Source organism: Pocillopora verrucosa, chromosome 13 (genome assembly GCF_036669915.1).
Source record: "Pocillopora verrucosa isolate sample1 chromosome 13, ASM3666991v2, whole genome shotgun sequence".
Taxonomy (NCBI): Eukaryota; Metazoa; Cnidaria; class Anthozoa; order Scleractinia; family Pocilloporidae; genus Pocillopora; species Pocillopora verrucosa.
In genome coordinates, this window is record NC_089324.1 from 8,966,804 (window position 1) to 8,985,450 (window position 18,647).

Sequence of the window (18,647 nt, forward strand, 5' to 3'; positions counted from 1 at the left end):
CCTCACGCGTTTAAGCTGGCCATTTTAAAGTCAAATGCAATTAAATTCACACGCTTGATAATTGTATAGAAGCTAAAAAACCAAAGACAGGTGTTATCTTGTTCTCTCCCTAAGAAGAAAAGGTAGACGTTGGCAATCTAATTAACTCACTAAAATTAAAGCCAACAACCTTTTTATCGTGTCAAAACTTTTATCTCCATAAATAATAATACTAATACTGATAACGATAATAATAATAATAATATCAGTAATAAGATTTTTGCCGAAGCCATAGTTTTTGGTATGATTTCCTGCTCCCCAGCAAGCAAGCGCCCGTAGGCCAGAAATGTTTTTGGGTCTAGTTAAGAGCAGCACAAGAGGTGGAGAGAGTCATTGACAAACTTAGCATTGAAAACCAAAAGGAAGCCTTCTAGATGAAATTTTCTAAGACAACGCCTACTATTCGTCTGTACTGAAAGCCGAAAAAATAATGATGACGGAACATTTGGTGATGCCGATAATAAATAACAAGATGAAAAGTAAAAGAAAACTGACTTGGCTGGAAAACGATAAAAAATTGAAAAAATAAAACGACGACCTTTTCTTGCTTATTTAACTGCTGGTGAAGCCGCAAAAAAGGGGAAAAAAAACAAGATTGAGAAACAGCTGTGTCAGTATTTGCCTTCGGAAGAATCTAATTAAAGTTTATTGGAAGAAGGATCGTGTTTTATTACGTTATTTATTATGATTGTTGAAGAAAAAACTGCGACGATTACATTTTCTGAGTTGAAGAACTGAAACTCGGTGATGAAGAGGAAATGTGCATTATGACTAATTCTCTCCTGATACCGAAAATAGTGCAGTTGTTTTGCTGAAATCATAACAAAATTATAACATCGCGAACTAAGGAAGTAATGAAATAACAAATGATGTAGATGGTCTTGAATTTCATTTTCAGACGATGAAGATTCAAAAATATCACACCGAGATCATACAAAGGAAGAGAAAAAAAAAAGGTGATCGAACGAATGCCCATGACAGCCGCTTATTGTGAAGTTCAAATTGAAGTTGGTAACTGTTCAATCAGGGTTATGTCCCACAAAACCAGACTAGAATTCTAAAGTTAACTTTTTCATAGCTTTTAATCACAAATATCTTGATGTCGCCCAGAATGACTCAATTCAAAAATCACGATTTGATATAATTGTAATCTTCTCTCCTTCAATTGCAGCCGAACAATAATCCATTAAATGAAATGGCTCCTCACGTAGATCTATACGTGCTAGCTACATGAGGGAAGTAGATCGAAATTCTATGAATTTTCGAACCCCGGGCGAGTGCGAACTTGAAGATAACCGCACAGATGTTGCTTTTATCGATCAGATTTCTTCTTTCGGCTTGATTTCGACGTACCAGGAACTGTTCTATCTTGTAGTCTGTTCCAATACAGCCATAACCTTACGAAGAAGCACACAAGGTCAAACCTTATCGGTTCCACAAAGGGTTTATCGAGCGAGTTTCTGGGTGTATTGACACCTTTCCACAGCTATATTCCAGGGATATACTTTAGAACCTGATCTACATTTTGTTGAACTTCATCCGGAGAGTATCTTTGAAAAACAGTTCGAACTGAAAAATTTTGTCTAAAAATGTCAAATTAACTTAAAATTTCTCGATTGACCCAAAGCTCTCGAAGTCAAACTTTAATTTTCGTTGGCACATCTGGGGTTGCTTTATCTCAATGGAGAAAGTGAAAAAGTTTTAAAAATCCTGCCTTTCCGAAGTGGTCTCTCGTAGAGTTTCATCACACGTGATTGCAAGACGAAAGAGCGATTCAGTTTCAAAATATAGCAGCGTCAGTTTCTTGTATTTGAAATCCGGTACAGGTAAGAACGTCACTATTCAACCTTTCGTTTGCTTGCCACGGCAAGGAAAAAATGATGATTAAAAAAATGTATATAAAGATATTAGCGAAAAGGAGATAGAATGACTGGGAGGTTCTGATGGAAATACAAAGCATGCAAATATTAGACATCTCGTCATCACCTCAAAAATTTTTGCTTTAATAGGAATCTTATATTCCACACAAAGGATAGATTTTGCAAATTATTTAGAATAGGTATTGAAAATAGTGTCTATGCGAAGAAAAAAAAGCAATTCCGAATTTATAAACTTTCCCTCTAAATAATAATCAAATTAGGAAACATAAGAAAGGCCGCGTGACAATGGAAAATGAAAAATGACCAAGCACGCTTTCTTTCTCTTTTCTTCTTTAGTGCGTCAGAGATTTTTATTCAAGGATGATGAAAGATAACAGCATCATTTCTGCCTTGACCAATTACATTTTACTTCGCTTTCCTGGTCGGAATCATAATGCTATTTTGATTTTCGGAAAAATTATAAAAAGAGATACTTGACAGTCATAGCTAACTGGATAGTTGTTGTCGAGCGATCCCTAACAAGGCTAGGAAAACTAAAGAGAAAACTCAGCAATGCCGATTGAGGATAGGTCAATTCCCTACCACTGGGATGAAGAGCCGGTAAGTTTGAGCACACTAACTTCATTTCTTGGTATGTTATTTATTTGTTACTTTATTGTTTAGAAAAATAAGTTCAGAAATTAGTTGGCTGCATACATTTATCCGAACTTGCAAGACAAATTTTGTTGAAAGTAAAATACAGATATTCAAATTTTTCCTGATTCCAAGTGACTTCATGAATTAACTTTTGTTGCAAGTTTAGCAAGGAGCGTAGCGATCATTTTCGACTCGGCTCCTTTGCTCTCCCAGATTTGGAATTCGATAACAGAAGGATAGACCACACCCTTCGGCAAACCCTGTAAAAGACAAACTGGACCAAAGCTCAGAACAACAACGAGCTGCAAAACGTTGATCAGAATTTGGGATTAATAAATACGGTTTTTACGTCACATTAGGCAAAAATATTTAAATCAATCCATGATATTGTAGAGATCTTAACACGGCAAAGCTTGTATGATGTTGCGCTCCTTATTAAAAGACATTTCCAGGCGTAAATATGTTCTTCTAATCCCTTTTGAAATTACTGAAAATGTGACATTGCAGTTCTCGTAAAGTAATCACATCCTGAACATGTGAGATAGGAAAGAATTTTCACCAATATTTTCTGAGCTCTTATTTTTTCTCTCGCTTTTTCAGGGACAAGGGCCTATAAAGAGTTTTGATGGAGTTTACCGCCAGTGGTTTACCTCGAGACATCGAGTTTTTTCTCTGAATAAAGGCGGTCAGGTCCCTGGACATTGCATGAAGATAGACGGAAATACCGTGAGCGCAGATGCAATCGAAAAAGACGAGAGAGGTATCTACTATTTAGAAACTCCTTCTTTAGCTCCAGCCAACACTCTTATACAAGGATAGAAAGGCCAAAAGTTCAAGTAAGACACAACGAAGGAACGATGCTTTATCAAAAAGAAAATTTAATTTCCTAGTATTCGCTCCAGACATTCAGGCAAGCACTATTTTCATTCTGTTATTTTTACGTCAAAAAATTCAGTTCTGAAAAGTGGCTCAGAAGAGCCCAAGGAGAATTGATCCTCTTCCTTATGAAATGTCTGCCCCATAAACCGAGCAGTGTTTTCATTTCATTGTGATTTTCTTTTCTGTCCTACAGTAAAATTTCGTTTACACAATTTCACGGAGAATAGGAACGAGACGTGGTACGACTATTATATTATGGAGAATCAGATCAGTGAAGGCTTGGTGGCCATAAACCCAGAGGATGACACTGTCACTGTTAAGGTACCACTCCAAAGAAAACGTACACCCATTAAGTAAAAGCGTCTAACTTCAAACGATAAGATTTCATTAAATGAGTTACAACTATGATAAGTTTTTCGCGTTTTCGTTTTACGAGACATTTCGCAGAGTTACTATTAAGAATGCTTACACTCTGCATGTACCAGGCACTTGGCATGTACCAGGCATTCCGCATGTACCACGTGCGGACCACGCCTTTCTTTGAGCGTGTGCCGCTAGAAATTAATGGTCAAACCTTTCGTGTAAATATTTTCATAGGAAATAGCAAAGTTATAATTAACGGGAAAAAGTACCAATAACTCAGTTGTTCTATTGCCTTCCAATTTCCAAAAAAGAGAAACTGGTGCAAATGAAAGAAGAATTGTAAATGTTCGTGCCCTAATTGAAATCACTGCTAAAATGTATGATCCACCTCCTCTCAAAGCTACACACCGTTCCCCAGGCTCCCTGAACACGATGATTATGACCCCTCTCCTTATATCTTGTATCTTGTTCAACAGCATGCAGATGTAATCGGCTTCAGGACCATTGCACAAGTGAGGAAAGCCAACCTGTTAGATGTGATGTTCATTAAGCAGCAAAAAAAACCTTTGGATGACCAGTTTTGGTTTGAGTCGTGTATCGAGGATGGGAAGAGGCGCGTCCTTGGATTTGACCAAAATGGTATACCCCTGAAAACTACTGAGGTCGAAGCAGGTTCGAAAGAAAGCCTACTGGAGATGAAGCGAGTCTTAATGGCGGAACCATGAGAAGCCCTCTTCTCACCGGCATCCACATTTTCTATGTTATTGAAAACGGTAACAAAATTTTGTTTCCAAAGTAATGAGCAAACTACGAACGCGACAAATCCTTCAACAAGGTCTTGTCGCATGAAATAGCTAATGGCGATACATAGTAAAATTAGCAAGCGAATAAATGCGTAAATAAATGAATTCTTGATTAAAGACAGTGCAGTTGTGTTTACTATGACCAAAGTTCCTTGATGCTTAGAAATTCACCCCTATAAAAAGAACAGTGATCCATTTACAACAACTTTTTCTTGTAACGCTTTGCAACGACTAATCATAAGACTTAAATGGATATTCCCAAATTCCCAGAGAGTCTGTACCTTCGGCGAATTCAATGCAATAATTTAGAGAAAATTAGAAACATACCATAGTGAACATAGCCCTCGTAAAATCTAATCTTAGTCTTCACAATTATTTCATATGGAAATTTCTCGAGAATGTGGAAAAGGGATTGGTATTATATAATTATGTTATGTAATCCTTGTACAATAACTATGTGGTGCCTAGAAATACGCTTTCCTATGACTCAGGGTCCAACAACCTTACATTTTCAATAAGATTAGATGAGACTCGCAACTCATCAAAGATAAGTTGAGTCTCTCTCCTTCAAAATATCTTTTTGTTATTTTCTTTGTCAATTTTCTGTCACAAGATGAGGCATAAACTATGGACTACGGCTAACTGAAAATGAGGGCCAACACCCATATGAGACCGAAATTCAAAGGCGTTTCCTAAAGACGCTCGGAGAGTTCGGTCTTCTAGGTCAACTAGGATAAGTTGCGTCATCTGTCATACGTGCAATATAATTTTGTGTTTCGTAAAATTTCTTTATTTGGTCAACTCTGGAAACGTGCACTGTTGTTTGTTTTTATTATCCCAGATATCTCCACCTCTAATGACGTCAAGTAGAATTACAAGAGGAGGGAATTCTTTACTTGTTGAGGCACTCTCGTGGTATTCCTTAGTTAATGACATTCGAAGTTACAATAATTCGATCTGAATGTCATACTGATCTTGATTCGTTAAGGGGAAAGAAAAGCGCGCTACGATAAATTCAACACGCAGATTGCTTGTTGAGGGCTACATTTCGACGGAAAATTTGATCACGTGAGTCGACGTCACCAGTGGAAATTGTGCGATGATTTGCATCTCAAGTCGAATTGTCTTTTATACACTGAGTCAATAAGAAGCTTTCCGAGCGTACAGCAAAAAATTGCCATTTGCTTGATGACGCTGAGCATTCTTCAAAGTGTGCTGAAAGGTTGTAACACTGCTAGGTCTTGGCCTCTCTTACTCCAGGTTCTCTCTCATTTAGCGTTTTACGTCTGTTTCTGGAGTAAACTGAGCCGGCTGGCTACCACTGTAGAACATAGGCTAAATGGCATAGTACTTCCTTGACAATTTTCACCGGACCCCCTAAACCAGCACTTTTTTTCAAAACGAAACGCAAAGGAACAATATCTATTTCTTCATCTTCCGTAGAGGAAACTTTCATCTCTTACTGAATTTGAAATCGTTGATGATATTTAAATCACAATTGCATAGCAGACGAGTACATTGTAACCAAATACTGCGACAGTATAAGAACGTTGGGACACGAAACATGACCATGCCCAGTACGACAAAAGGTTCCTTATTTTGCTTTTTCAGTTTTTTCTCAAATTTGGCATTGGGCACCGAGACAGTGGTGAGACTGTAAGCGAAATAAATGATGACGATTCTTATTCATTTTCTATAAGAAGCACAAATGACTACAAAACCATCATGAAAATGAAGGAGAGCCGGGAAAAGATATAATCGAATGTTTGCTTCAATAGTATTTGGTATCAGAGGAGCAACTGCAGTTTTACTCAAGCCCATTTGATATGTAGATGAAAACAAAAAAGCCACAGTAACATCTTGTTTCTGAAGAAAAGTCACGTTGATATGAATCGAAAAACTCGAGCAGCAACCGAAAATGACGAGTCATGCTGATGTTTTTCAACTTTTTTTAGCTTGATGAGAGACATCCCTCTTTCTATTTCGTCTACAATGCGTCAAACAATTTTTTCACGGCTGTTTTCAGATGACAACATCCGTTCTGTAAGTGTGAAATCTTGCCCGATTGCAGTTTTCTTCGCTTTCCAAATCAGAATCATATGAATATTTATATACATATCTAACCTGATTGCGGGCGCCGAAAAAGGACGAAAAAAGAGACGCTTGACAGTCACAAAGGTTTAACTTTGTTTGGAGAGAACCTGTGAAAGTCGAGGAAAAGTGTCCAGAAATCTCAGCAATGCCATACATGTACGAGACGCCAGGCGCTGGGTTCTTAGATTTGCCGGTAACTTTGAACTTAATTTACTTTATTATTTACTTGTGAGAAACTCTTGTAGAAGCTTATTGTTTTGAGAAATTACCTCAGTTAACAATACGTTTCTGGGATACTACTGTTCGCTATACAAAGATGCCAGGCCAAGAGGGTTTTCAAAAGCACTATGGGATTTTTATGTCCAAAAGGCTATACATCATCAATTGATCAGTAATTCCATGGAATTAAGGGAGGTAAGTTTCTATAGAAGCTGTAGTACTGCGTCCGTGGGGGTACTACAAGTCTTACGAGCAAAATTTTTTATATTAACGGATGTTGATAATGTGAAAGGGATTCTTGCGCTGACGTTTCGAGCGTTAGCCATTCGTCAGAACGGACTGAGGAATTGAAGGTTCTGTGCTGTTTAATAGAGATGGAGATTCTCTATTTGCAGGGACTTGGTAAAACGAAAAACAAAAGAATATATCCGTTGAATGAAAGGCGTTCGGTGATACCGTGAAGATTAAGAGTACCGATTTGAAAGATAAATTTTTGTTCTAGAGTTTTGCGGCTTTCCGTGCTGCCTAGATTTGGGAAAGGCCGTAAACTGCTAATGTTGTTAAACATGATTAGGGAGATTAAGTTGATTAATGACTGGCTTTGAATGCGTCGTTGTCATCTAATAATATTCCTGTTTCGCCGATGTATCCCTTACGCAATAATCTCAAGTGTGCAATAGATGACATTGGGGAAAGTACAGGTGAAATGATCAGTAATCTTGAAGGGTCGCTGAGGTTCCGTAATTTGCTTAACGTTATAAATAAAAGCACAAGTTTTGGATCTTATGCAGGCTCATTTAAATGTTCCAGGTTGATTATTTTTTTCGAGAACATTTCTGATCAAAGAATTTCCTATATTTTTGTCACATGTAAATGGAATTCGTGGGGGTTTGGATAAGATTATACTAATTTATTGCTTAACTGAGATTTTGTCGGTTTTTTTTTTTTGAGATAAAGGAACAAAATTAAAGCCCCTATCGTAAGAATTCCTTTGAGTTGGAAAACAGAAGATTTCCTATGATGTAACTACGAAGTCTTAAAGGTTAAGGCTTTCAAGTGATTAGTCACTAGTAGGTAGAGGACTTGCTTAAGTTTTTATGCCTTGGCATTAGGTGCAAATGGTTAAAAATTTTATAACTCGTAGCCCTGCCAATAAATTTTATTGAAATAACTGGACACATTTTAGAAAGTTCAGAGCGGCACCGCAGAATTTGTTTGTAGAGGTCGTTTCGTATTTCCAAGCGACATCTTCAAGACGAATCATTTATTCATGATTCTTACTGCGATCCTCGTAAATTAATTTATTGATACCGAGGGAAAGAGGAGAACATTCTCTTGGAAAAACTGAGGTGCAAGAACAAACCCAGTATCTTCCAAGTTATTCCTTCCTTCTGCCTTTTATTCATTTATAGCAGTTATAAAACAAGAGCCTTTAAACAGAAGTGATAGAAAGTTACCGCCAGTAGTTTAAGTAGGCAGATCGATTTAACATTACTGTAGTTGTCAGTAAAGTCAGTTTATCTTAAGCATGAATAGGAAGAACTTATTTTTCACAGCTCTCTCTGAGTTGTTACTATTCTCTTTTCCTTTTTCAGCGACAAGGGCCTCAAAAGAGCACTGATGGAATTTACCGCCAGTGGTTTACCTCGAGACATCGGATTGTGTCTCAGAATAAAGGAGGTCCGGTGGCTGGTCATTATGTGCAGATAGATGGAGATTGCGTGTCCGCAGATGCAGTCGAAAACGAGGACAAAGGTATCTGCTGTCTGTAAGATTTGGTATTTAGGTTTGATTTCTTTCAACAAGGGTAAAAATTTCAGGAAGAAGCTCTGAAGGAGCGTTAATTTATCAAATCAAGGCAAAAATAAAATTAGTCCTAGTATTAACCTGCTACAGTGAGGACACGTCTGTTTTTCCTTTGGATTTTTCGTTGATTGAAAGCTTTCCATTGACGACACAAACGAAGAGGTGTTAAAATATATTGGCCCAAAACAGCCTAAGGGAGCACTGATTCTCCTTCCTCTTGAAATGTCAGCACCTTAAACCGTGCAGTGCTTTCACTTTCATGGAGATTTCCTCTTCTGTCCTACAGCAAAATTTCATTTCCACAATTTTACGGAAAAGAGGGGCGAGAAGTGGTACGACCATTACATTCTAGAGAATCAGATCAGTAAAGCCTGTATAGCCGTGAACCCTGAAGATGACACCATCACTGTTAAGGTACCGTTTCTGACAAACGTTCGCCCTTCGTGTGAACGTCAAACTTCTAATGAAAAGATTCAAATCAACGAATTATGTTTATGATGAATTTCGTGTTTAACTATTTCAAAGAACATTTGCGAAGATTGTTGCTGACAATGCTTATAATCCGTTTTTATTGATGTACCGCATGCGCACCGCGTCTTCCGTCGTTGGGGCATATATACTAAATATTAGTATGCTAAAACTGCGGATGGCATCGAAGGCGCGTTCTGATTAGCTTCTCAAACTCCAAATATTCTTTGCCATTTACCTCCGAGCAAGGCACGCGGGATTTGCGCCCTAAAATATTGCAACGGTTTTAGGAATAAAATAATCACAAACTTGTTCATGAACTCTATCTAAGCTTAATTTTATCCGTACTCTTAAACCAAAGCTTAATAGTCAAAACCCGTTACCAAAAATATTTATGAGCAGAACAGAAAAATTAGACTCGAAGGAAAAATGCAGCATTGAGTAAACTATTTGATGTAATCCCCTCAATTTCCAAGAAAGAGCGACGTGAGCAAACCAAAGAACACTGGCAATTTTTGTGCATTCAAACCTGGAAGAAAAGTGAAAATTTCGGTTGAAATTAATGATCCACCTTCTCTCAAAGCTCGTCACCATTCTCTCTCAGAAGACGATGATTATCACTCTTCCTTATGTCTTTTATTTTGTTCAACAGTATGCAGATGTAAGATGCCTCAGAACCATGCTGGAAGTGAAAAAAGCCAACCTTTTAAATCTGGCGTTCATTAAGCTGCAAAAAAGCGTTGTGGATGACTATTTTTGGTTTGAGTCATGTATCGAGGATGATAAGAAGCGGGTCCTCGGATTTGACAAAAATGGAGCGCCCCTGAAAACTACTGAGGTCGAACCAGGTTCGAAAGAAAGTCTGCTAGATTCGCATCTGGTCGACATTGAAGAGTCATGAGAATTCTTCCGCAATAATAAACAAACAGCGCACATGAAAATCCTTTGAAAAAGGCTTTGCAACAAACTTAATCACACGTAAGAAAATTAGTAAGAAAATGCATAAGTAAATAAGTTAATAACTACTTTTGAAACTTCCAGTTCTAATGTTTTCGGTTTTTTGATACTCGTTTCTTTTCCAAACCTCCAAATTTACTTACCAGTGGAAAAAAAAGAGAATTGTAGAAGGAAGAAAAGCCGGCAGGGCAAGCGACAAAAAAAACCGCGCCCCCCCCCCCCCCCCCCCCCGCCTTAGCTCAGGGGTCTGGGTCCGCCACTGCTTGCTCGGGTGCAGCCATACTCCTTTCAGACAAAACATGACCCATTAACTGAAGCTCTTCTTGCATTGCTCCACATTGACTAGTGGTCTCACTTTCCGAGCAATAAGCGGGTGGTATGTAATAATCCTCAACTGAAATATTAAGTGTGACTAATAGTTGACTATTTCAAGGTTCAATAGTTGGAAGATTTTCCCAGCTATCAAGTATAAGAAACCACAATCAGAACCAGATTTGGAGAATGGACACTGTCTTTTTCTAGTTTTCAATATCATGCCACGCTAGGCTGCCTCAGTCTCCCTCTTGTTATCGCTCTTTCTCGTCAAATTGTTTCCTCAAAATCAAAGATGCGTTTACTCTTTTCAAAACTTTTTTGACAGCCTTTGAACGACCACTTTTGATTTGAATTATGTATCGGGGATCACAAAAAGTGAGTCCTGGGATTCAATTAAAATGGTGCAGCCATGAAAACTACGAAAAACATAGTTCAGATAAAGTCTCCTAGAGAAGGAGTGGGTCTCTGTGGAAGAGCAACGATAGGAATTTTTTCGTGCAAATTAAAAAAAATCACAAGCCGGTACCCGATGAAATACATCGCCCAAGGCAGCGTGATCTTGATATTTCGCTTAACGGGATTGAGTCATACTGCATTGAGCTGACCTACCATAGACGAACGAAAGAAAAAAACATCCCCATTAGTTTTGCACCTATGTATTCTGTTACCCGAAAAGTGATTCACTATTATTTTATGAAACTTTAAAGGATGTAGTAAATGTAAGAAGGGTTTGGTCCAGGTATAATAAAAAAATTTAAAAGCTGATGAGTGAGCAACCAGTAAATTATTACAAGAAGCATATCATTCTCTATCGGAAAGAGGCATTCTACAGCACAAGTTAGAAAATAAATTGCAGTTAAAACTCCCCCCGAAGGCAATCTATAGACAATAATATTAGCATATGTGTGATTTTCTGTAACTTTTAGAGGGCCCTTGACACTGTTAATAATCTTGTCCTGCCAAAAGACTGGAACGGTTTGGGATAAGAGTTGTTATTATCCACAATATTAAATGGTACTTTTCGTCTCTTGTCTAGTTCCAGGGGAGTTAGGTGGATTTAAAACCTGTGTTGTCAGATGGTAATGCTCTCTCTGTTATGAGGGCTACAGTTTATACCTGTTCGTTCATAGAAATGCAGAGGGCCAATTTTGTCACGTTTTTTTCGGCAACAGTGCATTTGGGATCTACCGATCGAGTTCAAGGCGAGAGGAGGGATCTAAAACTGTGTTGTTACTCTTTCACTTGCTTCTGTACCATTAGGGCTACGATGACTCCTCTTCTCTCCCGAGACAAAATGACTCGTGGCAATCTAATGTTCTTTCATGTGGATTTTCTAGCTTGTCTTAAATCAGTTTTTCCCCATACTCCTGAGAAATGTAAAAAGTGCTACGTAATTTGTAGCAAATTCAAGCTGGTCTTTCCACGCCATGGGCTTTTAACTTTGCCAGCAATAGCGTATGCGGAAGTGAATCGAACGCTTTACAAAGATCATGGAGGTTACGCCAATCATATTACCGTTGTTGAGTTCTCTCTCTTCCAATCCTCGATCATATGAAGGACTATTGAGCATCTGTAATGTTTTCTTTAGGCCGATAGGTACTTACTTAAGATTCCTCGAGATCAAGTGACAATAATAATGAAGGCACTTCTCGAACACTTTTTCGATAGCAAGTAGAACTAGTCTTTGACCGGTTTAATCAAATTGATCGATTCTCTTGAATACAGGGGTCAATTTAATAAAGAAAATACAATTGCAGCTTTTACACGTGTAATTTACACGGGTAAATTCCGACTTGTAAATACAAGGATTTGAAAAACAATATTCCACACTGAAATTTTTACACGTGCATCTCGAGTCAGTACATGAGTGTAAATAAAAATTTTAGAATTACAATTGTAAAACTGAACAATAAGGTTTTAGTAGGGAGATGGATTTTAAGAATCAATTGTAATGGCAAATTTCTTTCCGTTAGTTTTAAAAGAGAGTTTTTTTACGGTTAATTTTTTTATGACTAATGGTTAAAATTTGTAAATTTTCACTCCTAACGGGTAATTTTCTTTTAGCTGTTTCACAGCTTACGATTAACCCTATTGAGACCCTCCTACAACGATAGACTCCACTTAAATGTAAGTTTAATTTTAACATATGCAGTTTAAAATCGCTACTTTCCCTTCCATACATGCAGCTTTGTTTCGTTTATTTACAATTTCATTCTTGAACAGTCGTTGAGCATGTTATCCAAACAGCAAAAGTGGCTTCAGGCTTAGCCTGTGAGGGAACATAAAATGATAGTTTTGGCGCCACTTTCATCAACAGTGACAAAGAAAGTAAAGCACGCAGCGTGGAAAAAGTTTCTCACGCAATTAAACGGCGTTGGCGCAAACATGGACAGCGCTCAAACCCTCCGATGTTTTATGGACAAACATTCGCAGGCTAGTTCTACACTAAAAAAGGTAAACGAATCAAGGAAGGCTGGTGTAGGGGGATAGAAGGAATTTGTTCCAAGGAGGTGGAGATATACTAAAAGTTGCTGTCTTGCCGTTACTGTCGCATGTTCTCGTAAGTCTCGTTCTATGCTCCAAACGCGGGCTTATTAATTCGAAAAGGTGGACGGAGGCGTCCACAAGCAGACAAAACATTTCTTGAAATTTCCTTAGATTTCCGATTTCGAAAAGCCGTTTTTTTCAGAAATTCCTAGTTAGGCGGATAACTTGATGTCTCAGCAGCTCGTCGAGTTCCCCCTAAATAGTGCAGACAAGGTTCTCCGTACCTCAACGATTTGATAGTCATTTTGTTTACATTCAGACTTTTCAGAATATCTGACATCTGTGCTATTCAGGATTCATCATGAAGTGAGACATTTTCTCCGATTGCTAATACAATGACATCAAAGTTTGAAACTAAGCCGCAACTTGAGACGAAATATTTATTCAATGTTTTTGCAACTTCGACCTTATCTTTGATGAGTGTTCGATTTTCGATAAGACATATTTCCATTTTGTGATCTTCGGTTTTTGAGTGCATAATAAGGCCTGAAGGTATTCCAAAATTCGTTTGGTTCCTTTACGTTTTATCTGCTTTTTACTTCAGGTAGGAGGCAACTGCTCTCCTTCTTACACTAACTAACTTTGTTTCTTGTAACCATTCCAGTCAAAGTCCAATTCTGTTCTAGTAAATATCTTATGAAGCTTATTGCTTCTCTGGATGGCATTTTTTAATACAGTAGTCATGAATGCCACTTGAGGTTTAGCTCGTTTGACTCTTTTCAAAGGATCAAAGTATCACTCGAAGCCTTGGGGAAATGCCTATGTGCTGTCGCGAAAAGCTAACAGAATGATAATATTTGCTTCAACAAGGGAGAATTCATGTTAGCCATTTTATAGCATAGTCATAAACAAGCACATCTCGAACTCAGCTCTAATGTTGACAAAGCTAATGGAAAATGGGAACCGTGACAGCTGCACAGTGAATGATTTAATTATTCCGCTTTTATACAGAAATAGCAGATTTTAAAGCAGCCGGTGTGTAAGGAGGAGACGAAGTTGTAGCGGTAGAACCGCCCTTTAAAATTGTTTCCCTTTTTTTCAGATTTCATGTTTATGAGATGTTCCCAATTTATCAAAATTAAAATGCCCTTAAAGGAGAAGCTTTGGTTCTTTCGTTCCGGCGCAAGAAAAAAAATGGTTCATGATATTGATATGGCAAGAATGGTCTCTTAAAAATATCTATTAAAAGCGGTAAAAAAATTAAATTACAGCTGATGGTTCCGGAGCACTAGTCCCTTAGAAGCCTTTTTGTAGTCTAATCGTCCTATTCTCGTTAAAAATTAAAAGGGACGGAAGGAAGAGAAAGAAAAAGAAAATACATAATTTCAGAAGTTTTAATATTGAGACCACGCTTTAATGTTGTTACCCTATCTATTTTTTCAGTTTGGTGCGGTATTCGAATTTTAGCCGAAAAACGGGAGGAACACACAGAGATGTGGTTCCATTTTATGCAAAATACTTAAAATTAACAAATTGATATTTCACTGACAGAGGAGTCTCCACTAAAGCAATACGACAAATGGCAAATATAATCGGAAATAGAGTGTGTGGTTTTCGTAATCGTAATAATCAGTCTGGTTAGGAACCAATATACTCAAGTTACATAACCAAACCCATTGAACTATGTAAGTAACTAACATATAAAAAGTGTGCTATCGTTTTACTCTACTAGCAGCAAAAATTTTCTGCGGTAAAGGAAAGTTACGTCTTTTTTTAAACCAGGTTAAATCAGTCTCTTAGTGGCGTAGTTGCGATACCAAAACCTTTTAATTGTCGAGCCTGCTTTCAAAATGTCTTAAGACATTATGTAACCACTTGATAAAACTTTCCATTTGCAGCTGCATCAGGGTTCGGCTGGATGACAGGTCTATTTCATATAAGCTAAAGCTTAGATTAGGTGGGGTAAGTGAGGATCGGCATTTACAGCTAATTTCTTTCCACGAAGATAAGAAGATAATAAAGATTTAACAAATGATGTCGTTAGACAATAATAAATGACAACGATTGTCAGTTTGACGGCTTCTATTAGATCGTGTGGGTCTCTGTTAAATCGTTTCACAAGCTATATTAAAGTCCTTCGTTTTCATTCCATAAGCGGAAGCTAAAGGAAGGCTATTGACGAATTACTTGTAACATGTTTGAGGTATGTTCAAATTGTTTTTGATTTCATGAGAAAAGTAAAAAGAAGGATTACACCTCATTTGTCACAAACAAATTGAAGGAACCTTGAAGTAAGGGCGAAGGTGAAGTAGGAAAAGTAGGTTGTACACTGAATTACGGAAGCGAAGACCATGCTCCGGACAGAGTAACTTTGGATGACTCGACTTCGTGATAGAGTTATATATAGGCGATGTTTCCTCAAAATTTTGCACCCATAGACAGACCAACTGAATTCGAGGAACTAGCTAGCTTGTAGTTTAAGTCTTGTCAATTGAAAATTATGAATAAAGGCAATATTACTCGTAGATTTGTTCAAGTTTTGAATAGGATGGTTCGATATTGGCCAAGTTCTGCTTTTGCGTTTTGATGAACTCAGATGGAATTGAGGTACATTAAAAAGGAAAAGAAGAAACAAGAACGAGAGAAAGGCCAATATTCAGCCATCTTGACCGAACAAGCTTGCTCAATAAAGGATAATTTACATGACAAAAAAAATTATACCTAGATTTGTAACTATTGAAGAGATCCATGAAACCCGGTGTGGTTTCCTTGCTCCGTCTGTTGAACGACGCGTTTGGGGGAGAAACCATTGGGTACACACATCTTTAGATTAAACTGATCTCCCATCCAGCTCTCTCATCCAGCTCTACCATCCAGCTCTACCATCCAGCTCTACCATCCAGCTCTACCATCCAGCTCTACCATCCAGCTCTACCATCCAGCTCTACCATCCAGCTCTACCATCCAGCTCTACCATCCAGCTCTCTCGGTGTAATTCAAATGAAACGGGACGATCAAAACGAGAAGTTTTTTCTACAAAAGAGGAAAATGACTTGTTTTTGAAAGTGAAACGTAATCATTGATTTCCTTTTCAGAAATATGATGTGAGGGTAATGGCAAAAAGTCGATCATCAGAGGCTTGGAATTAAAATACAAGTGGTTGATATCAAAATGATGAACATAACCAAAGATAAAAACAACACCAATGTTCAAGAGTTTTCTTGCACCACTGGAATTCATCAGGAAATTTATCAGAAAGTGTTCATCATGTCATTACATATTATTGTGTCACTCACTGCAGTTGTGGGAAATTCTTTGATCCTCGTTGCCCTTCGGAAGGAGTCAACCCTTCATCCGCCATCAAAGCTTCTGTTTATTTCCCTTGCATGTACCGATCTCTGTGTTGGTATCATCTCGGAGCCCATTAACTTCATATTATTTCTTTCTCAAGAGCATTCGAAATTTTGTCTCATCACAGAAATGATTGCTAATACAGTAGCGGGAACGTTCTGTGGGGTGTCTCTTGCAACACTGACTGCAATAAGTGTGGACAGACTTCTGGCCCTGACGATGAGACTGAGATACAGAAGGGTGGTCACAATAATGAGAGTTAGAAGTTTTGTTCTTTCCTCTTGGATTGCAAGTTTTATGGCTGCAGTAATTTTCGTCTACGACATACATCTTGCCGTAATCATCTCCAGCATAGGGATGACTTTTTTATTAGCAATTTCTACTTTCTGCTACTGGAACATTTACAAAAGACTTCAACATCGACAGACCAAAGTACACGTACAGAATATTATTATGGTATATCGAGGAAAGGAAGGGAGAATGGGACGTGGAAAAAGAGAATGCCTAAAAGGAAAAGGAGTGAAGGAGGAAACAGGGGAAGAGGTCAGTGGGAGGGGAGGGAGAGTTGCAGAAAGGGGAAGTTTGAATATCGCAAGATACAAAGAGACAGTGTCTAGTGCACTGTGGGTGCATTCAACATTACTTGGTTGTTATCTTCCATTTGGCATAATTTCAGCTACACTCGCAATTACTGGACAACGAACTCATTTACATTACTTCGCATGGGATGTAGCAGGATTGATCGTCTTCTCTAATTCGGCTCTGAATCCATTTCTTTATTGTTGGAAGATAAAGGAAGTGAGACAAGCAGTAAAGGACACGATAAGACAGTTGTATTGCTGTCCTTGTTAACCGTTTAACCTTGTGACGTCATCTTTGATGAGTTACCTCTTTTTCAATGAATCAGTGAAAATAATAAAAAAGAAACCCTGTGTTCCTAATTCGCTATTCCATCAGGGATTTATCGACGCAACTTAAACTCAACTGACTTATAATTGGAAAGGAAGGTCACTGTTGGAGAATTTTTAAACTGACCATGTAAAGCCATGTTTGTTTGTCGCACGGCACTGTGATGACGCGCAATCTTGTGCTTCTCGCGGCGCACAACTTGACAACAATAGAGTTAATTTTAGTGGAGAATTCCTTATAAGTAGTTTCTGGACGAACATTCGCACAAAAGTTGACATTGAAATGATCATTAGTCGCAAAATTTTTCAATTAGATTCATTATATATGTTTATATATTGACCAAGCGTCGGGTTACGATGACTGGATGTTGGACAAAGTCTTTCTTTGCTTTTTTATGGACCGAGATGACTGACATAGTCACTTTAACCAATTCATCTAGAGCCTTTTTATGAAGAAATAGGTGCACCTGATATTGCTCGTTATTTACAAACCGTTATAGAGCTCCAACGGTTTGTAAATGGCAGAAACTCTGATTTAATGGCACGACGACGAATACAAAAAGCAAAAAAACTTTCGTTTAACACAATCTTCATAAAGGACCACCAGCCGGAAAATGACATGTATGTCTCTTACAGAAGGATTGTATATTAACGAAACAACGCAAAATGCTTTTCTTAAAAGTGCATAGCCCGAAAAGGGACCGGTGGGTTGTCTTATAAAAAGTAACGAACGGTTCGGAGATTTTTTACCGGCTGCAAAAAGGTGGCTGAGAGATTCTGAGTTTGTTGAGAGGATTTTAAGGGGTTGATCACCGTCCTTCAAATGGCCAAAAAATTAACCAACAAATCATACAAAGGTGAAAGTGCATGCTTAATATCGCTAAACGTTAATTAGGTCAGGGAGTAATAGCCTTACCAGGAACTAAAATAGAGTCATGGGTATCCTGAGTATAAACGGTTGCCTTAAATCTCTACAAAAGCATTAACATCCAGATCGCAAAGGTTGTAAAAGGAATGTATGTGACCTATCGCAATGCAATCGCTTACGTATTCGTCTTCAAACGGGAAGGGCTCCTAAACCTCTCTTCTGTCCTCTCTCTTTCTTATGGATGAGGAAAGAGATTCACCTCTAGCATAAAATAAAATGAGCACAAAGATGTGGACAGACTTTAATTAGAATTTATTTAACTCGTCCCTAATCGTCTTCACAACGCGCGCGGCTCGATAATGAATTGAGGGAGAAAGATTCCAAGGTTGATCGCTGTCTCCCTAACCATTACGACTCGATTAGGAAGACAAACTGGGTCGAGTTAGAAATAGAGACGCATTTCTACGTTTCACTCTATATGAACAAGTATCTGCCACTGAATAAACCATAAACTAAAATCACACCAAAAGTTGAATTTGTTTATGTTTCAATTATGAAACCGATCCGCTGGAAA

General features: G+C 38.0%; 3 protein-coding genes across 3 annotated transcripts; all 3 read left to right on the forward strand.

Moving 5' to 3' along the window:
- Positions 1–2,358: 2,358 nt before the first annotated feature.
- Positions 2,359–4,717, forward strand: LOC131773942 (uncharacterized). The gene is made up of 4 exons (XM_059089923.2): positions 2,359–2,519; positions 3,156–3,315; positions 3,628–3,755; positions 4,274–4,717. Exons 1-4 carry the CDS (start codon positions 2,472–2,474, stop codon positions 4,520–4,522), a joined length of 585 nt encoding a protein of 194 aa, XP_058945906.1. The 5' UTR covers positions 2,359–2,471; the 3' UTR covers positions 4,523–4,717.
- Positions 4,718–6,626: 1,909 nt separating this feature from the next.
- LOC131773943 (uncharacterized) lies at positions 6,627–10,212 on the forward strand. The gene is made up of 4 exons (XM_059089924.2): positions 6,627–6,887; positions 8,509–8,668; positions 9,006–9,133; positions 9,840–10,212. Exons 1-4 carry the CDS (start codon positions 6,840–6,842, stop codon positions 10,086–10,088), a joined length of 585 nt encoding a protein of 194 aa, XP_058945907.1. The 5' UTR covers positions 6,627–6,839; the 3' UTR covers positions 10,089–10,212.
- Positions 10,213–16,117: 5,905 nt separating this feature from the next.
- Positions 16,118–17,149, forward strand: LOC131773899 (octopamine receptor beta-2R-like). Its single transcript, XM_059089876.2, has one exon. The coding sequence runs from the start codon at positions 16,118–16,120 to the stop codon at positions 17,147–17,149; it is 1,032 nt and encodes a 343-aa protein (XP_058945859.2).
- The last annotated feature ends 1,498 nt before the right edge of the window (positions 17,150–18,647 follow it).

Coding starts and splice junctions, on each gene's coding strand:
- LOC131773899 (XM_059089876.2), top strand. CDS start 16,118: ATGATGAACATAACCAAAGATAAAAACAACACCAATGTTCAAGAGTTT.
- LOC131773943 (XM_059089924.2), top strand. CDS start 6,840: ATGCCATACATGTACGAGACGCCAGGCGCTGGGTTCTTAGATTTGCCG. Junction 8,669..9,005: donor AGTCGAAAACGAGGACAAAG/GTATCTGCTGTC, acceptor TCTGTCCTACAG/CAAAATTTCATTTCCACAAT. Junction 9,134..9,839: donor ATGACACCATCACTGTTAAG/GTACCGTTTCTG, acceptor TTTGTTCAACAG/TATGCAGATGTAAGATGCCT.
- LOC131773942 (XM_059089923.2), top strand. CDS start 2,472: ATGCCGATTGAGGATAGGTCAATTCCCTACCACTGGGATGAAGAGCCG. Junction 2,520..3,155: donor ACCACTGGGATGAAGAGCCG/GTAAGTTTGAGC, acceptor TCGCTTTTTCAG/GGACAAGGGCCTATAAAGAG. Junction 3,756..4,273: donor ATGACACTGTCACTGTTAAG/GTACCACTCCAA, acceptor CTTGTTCAACAG/CATGCAGATGTAATCGGCTT.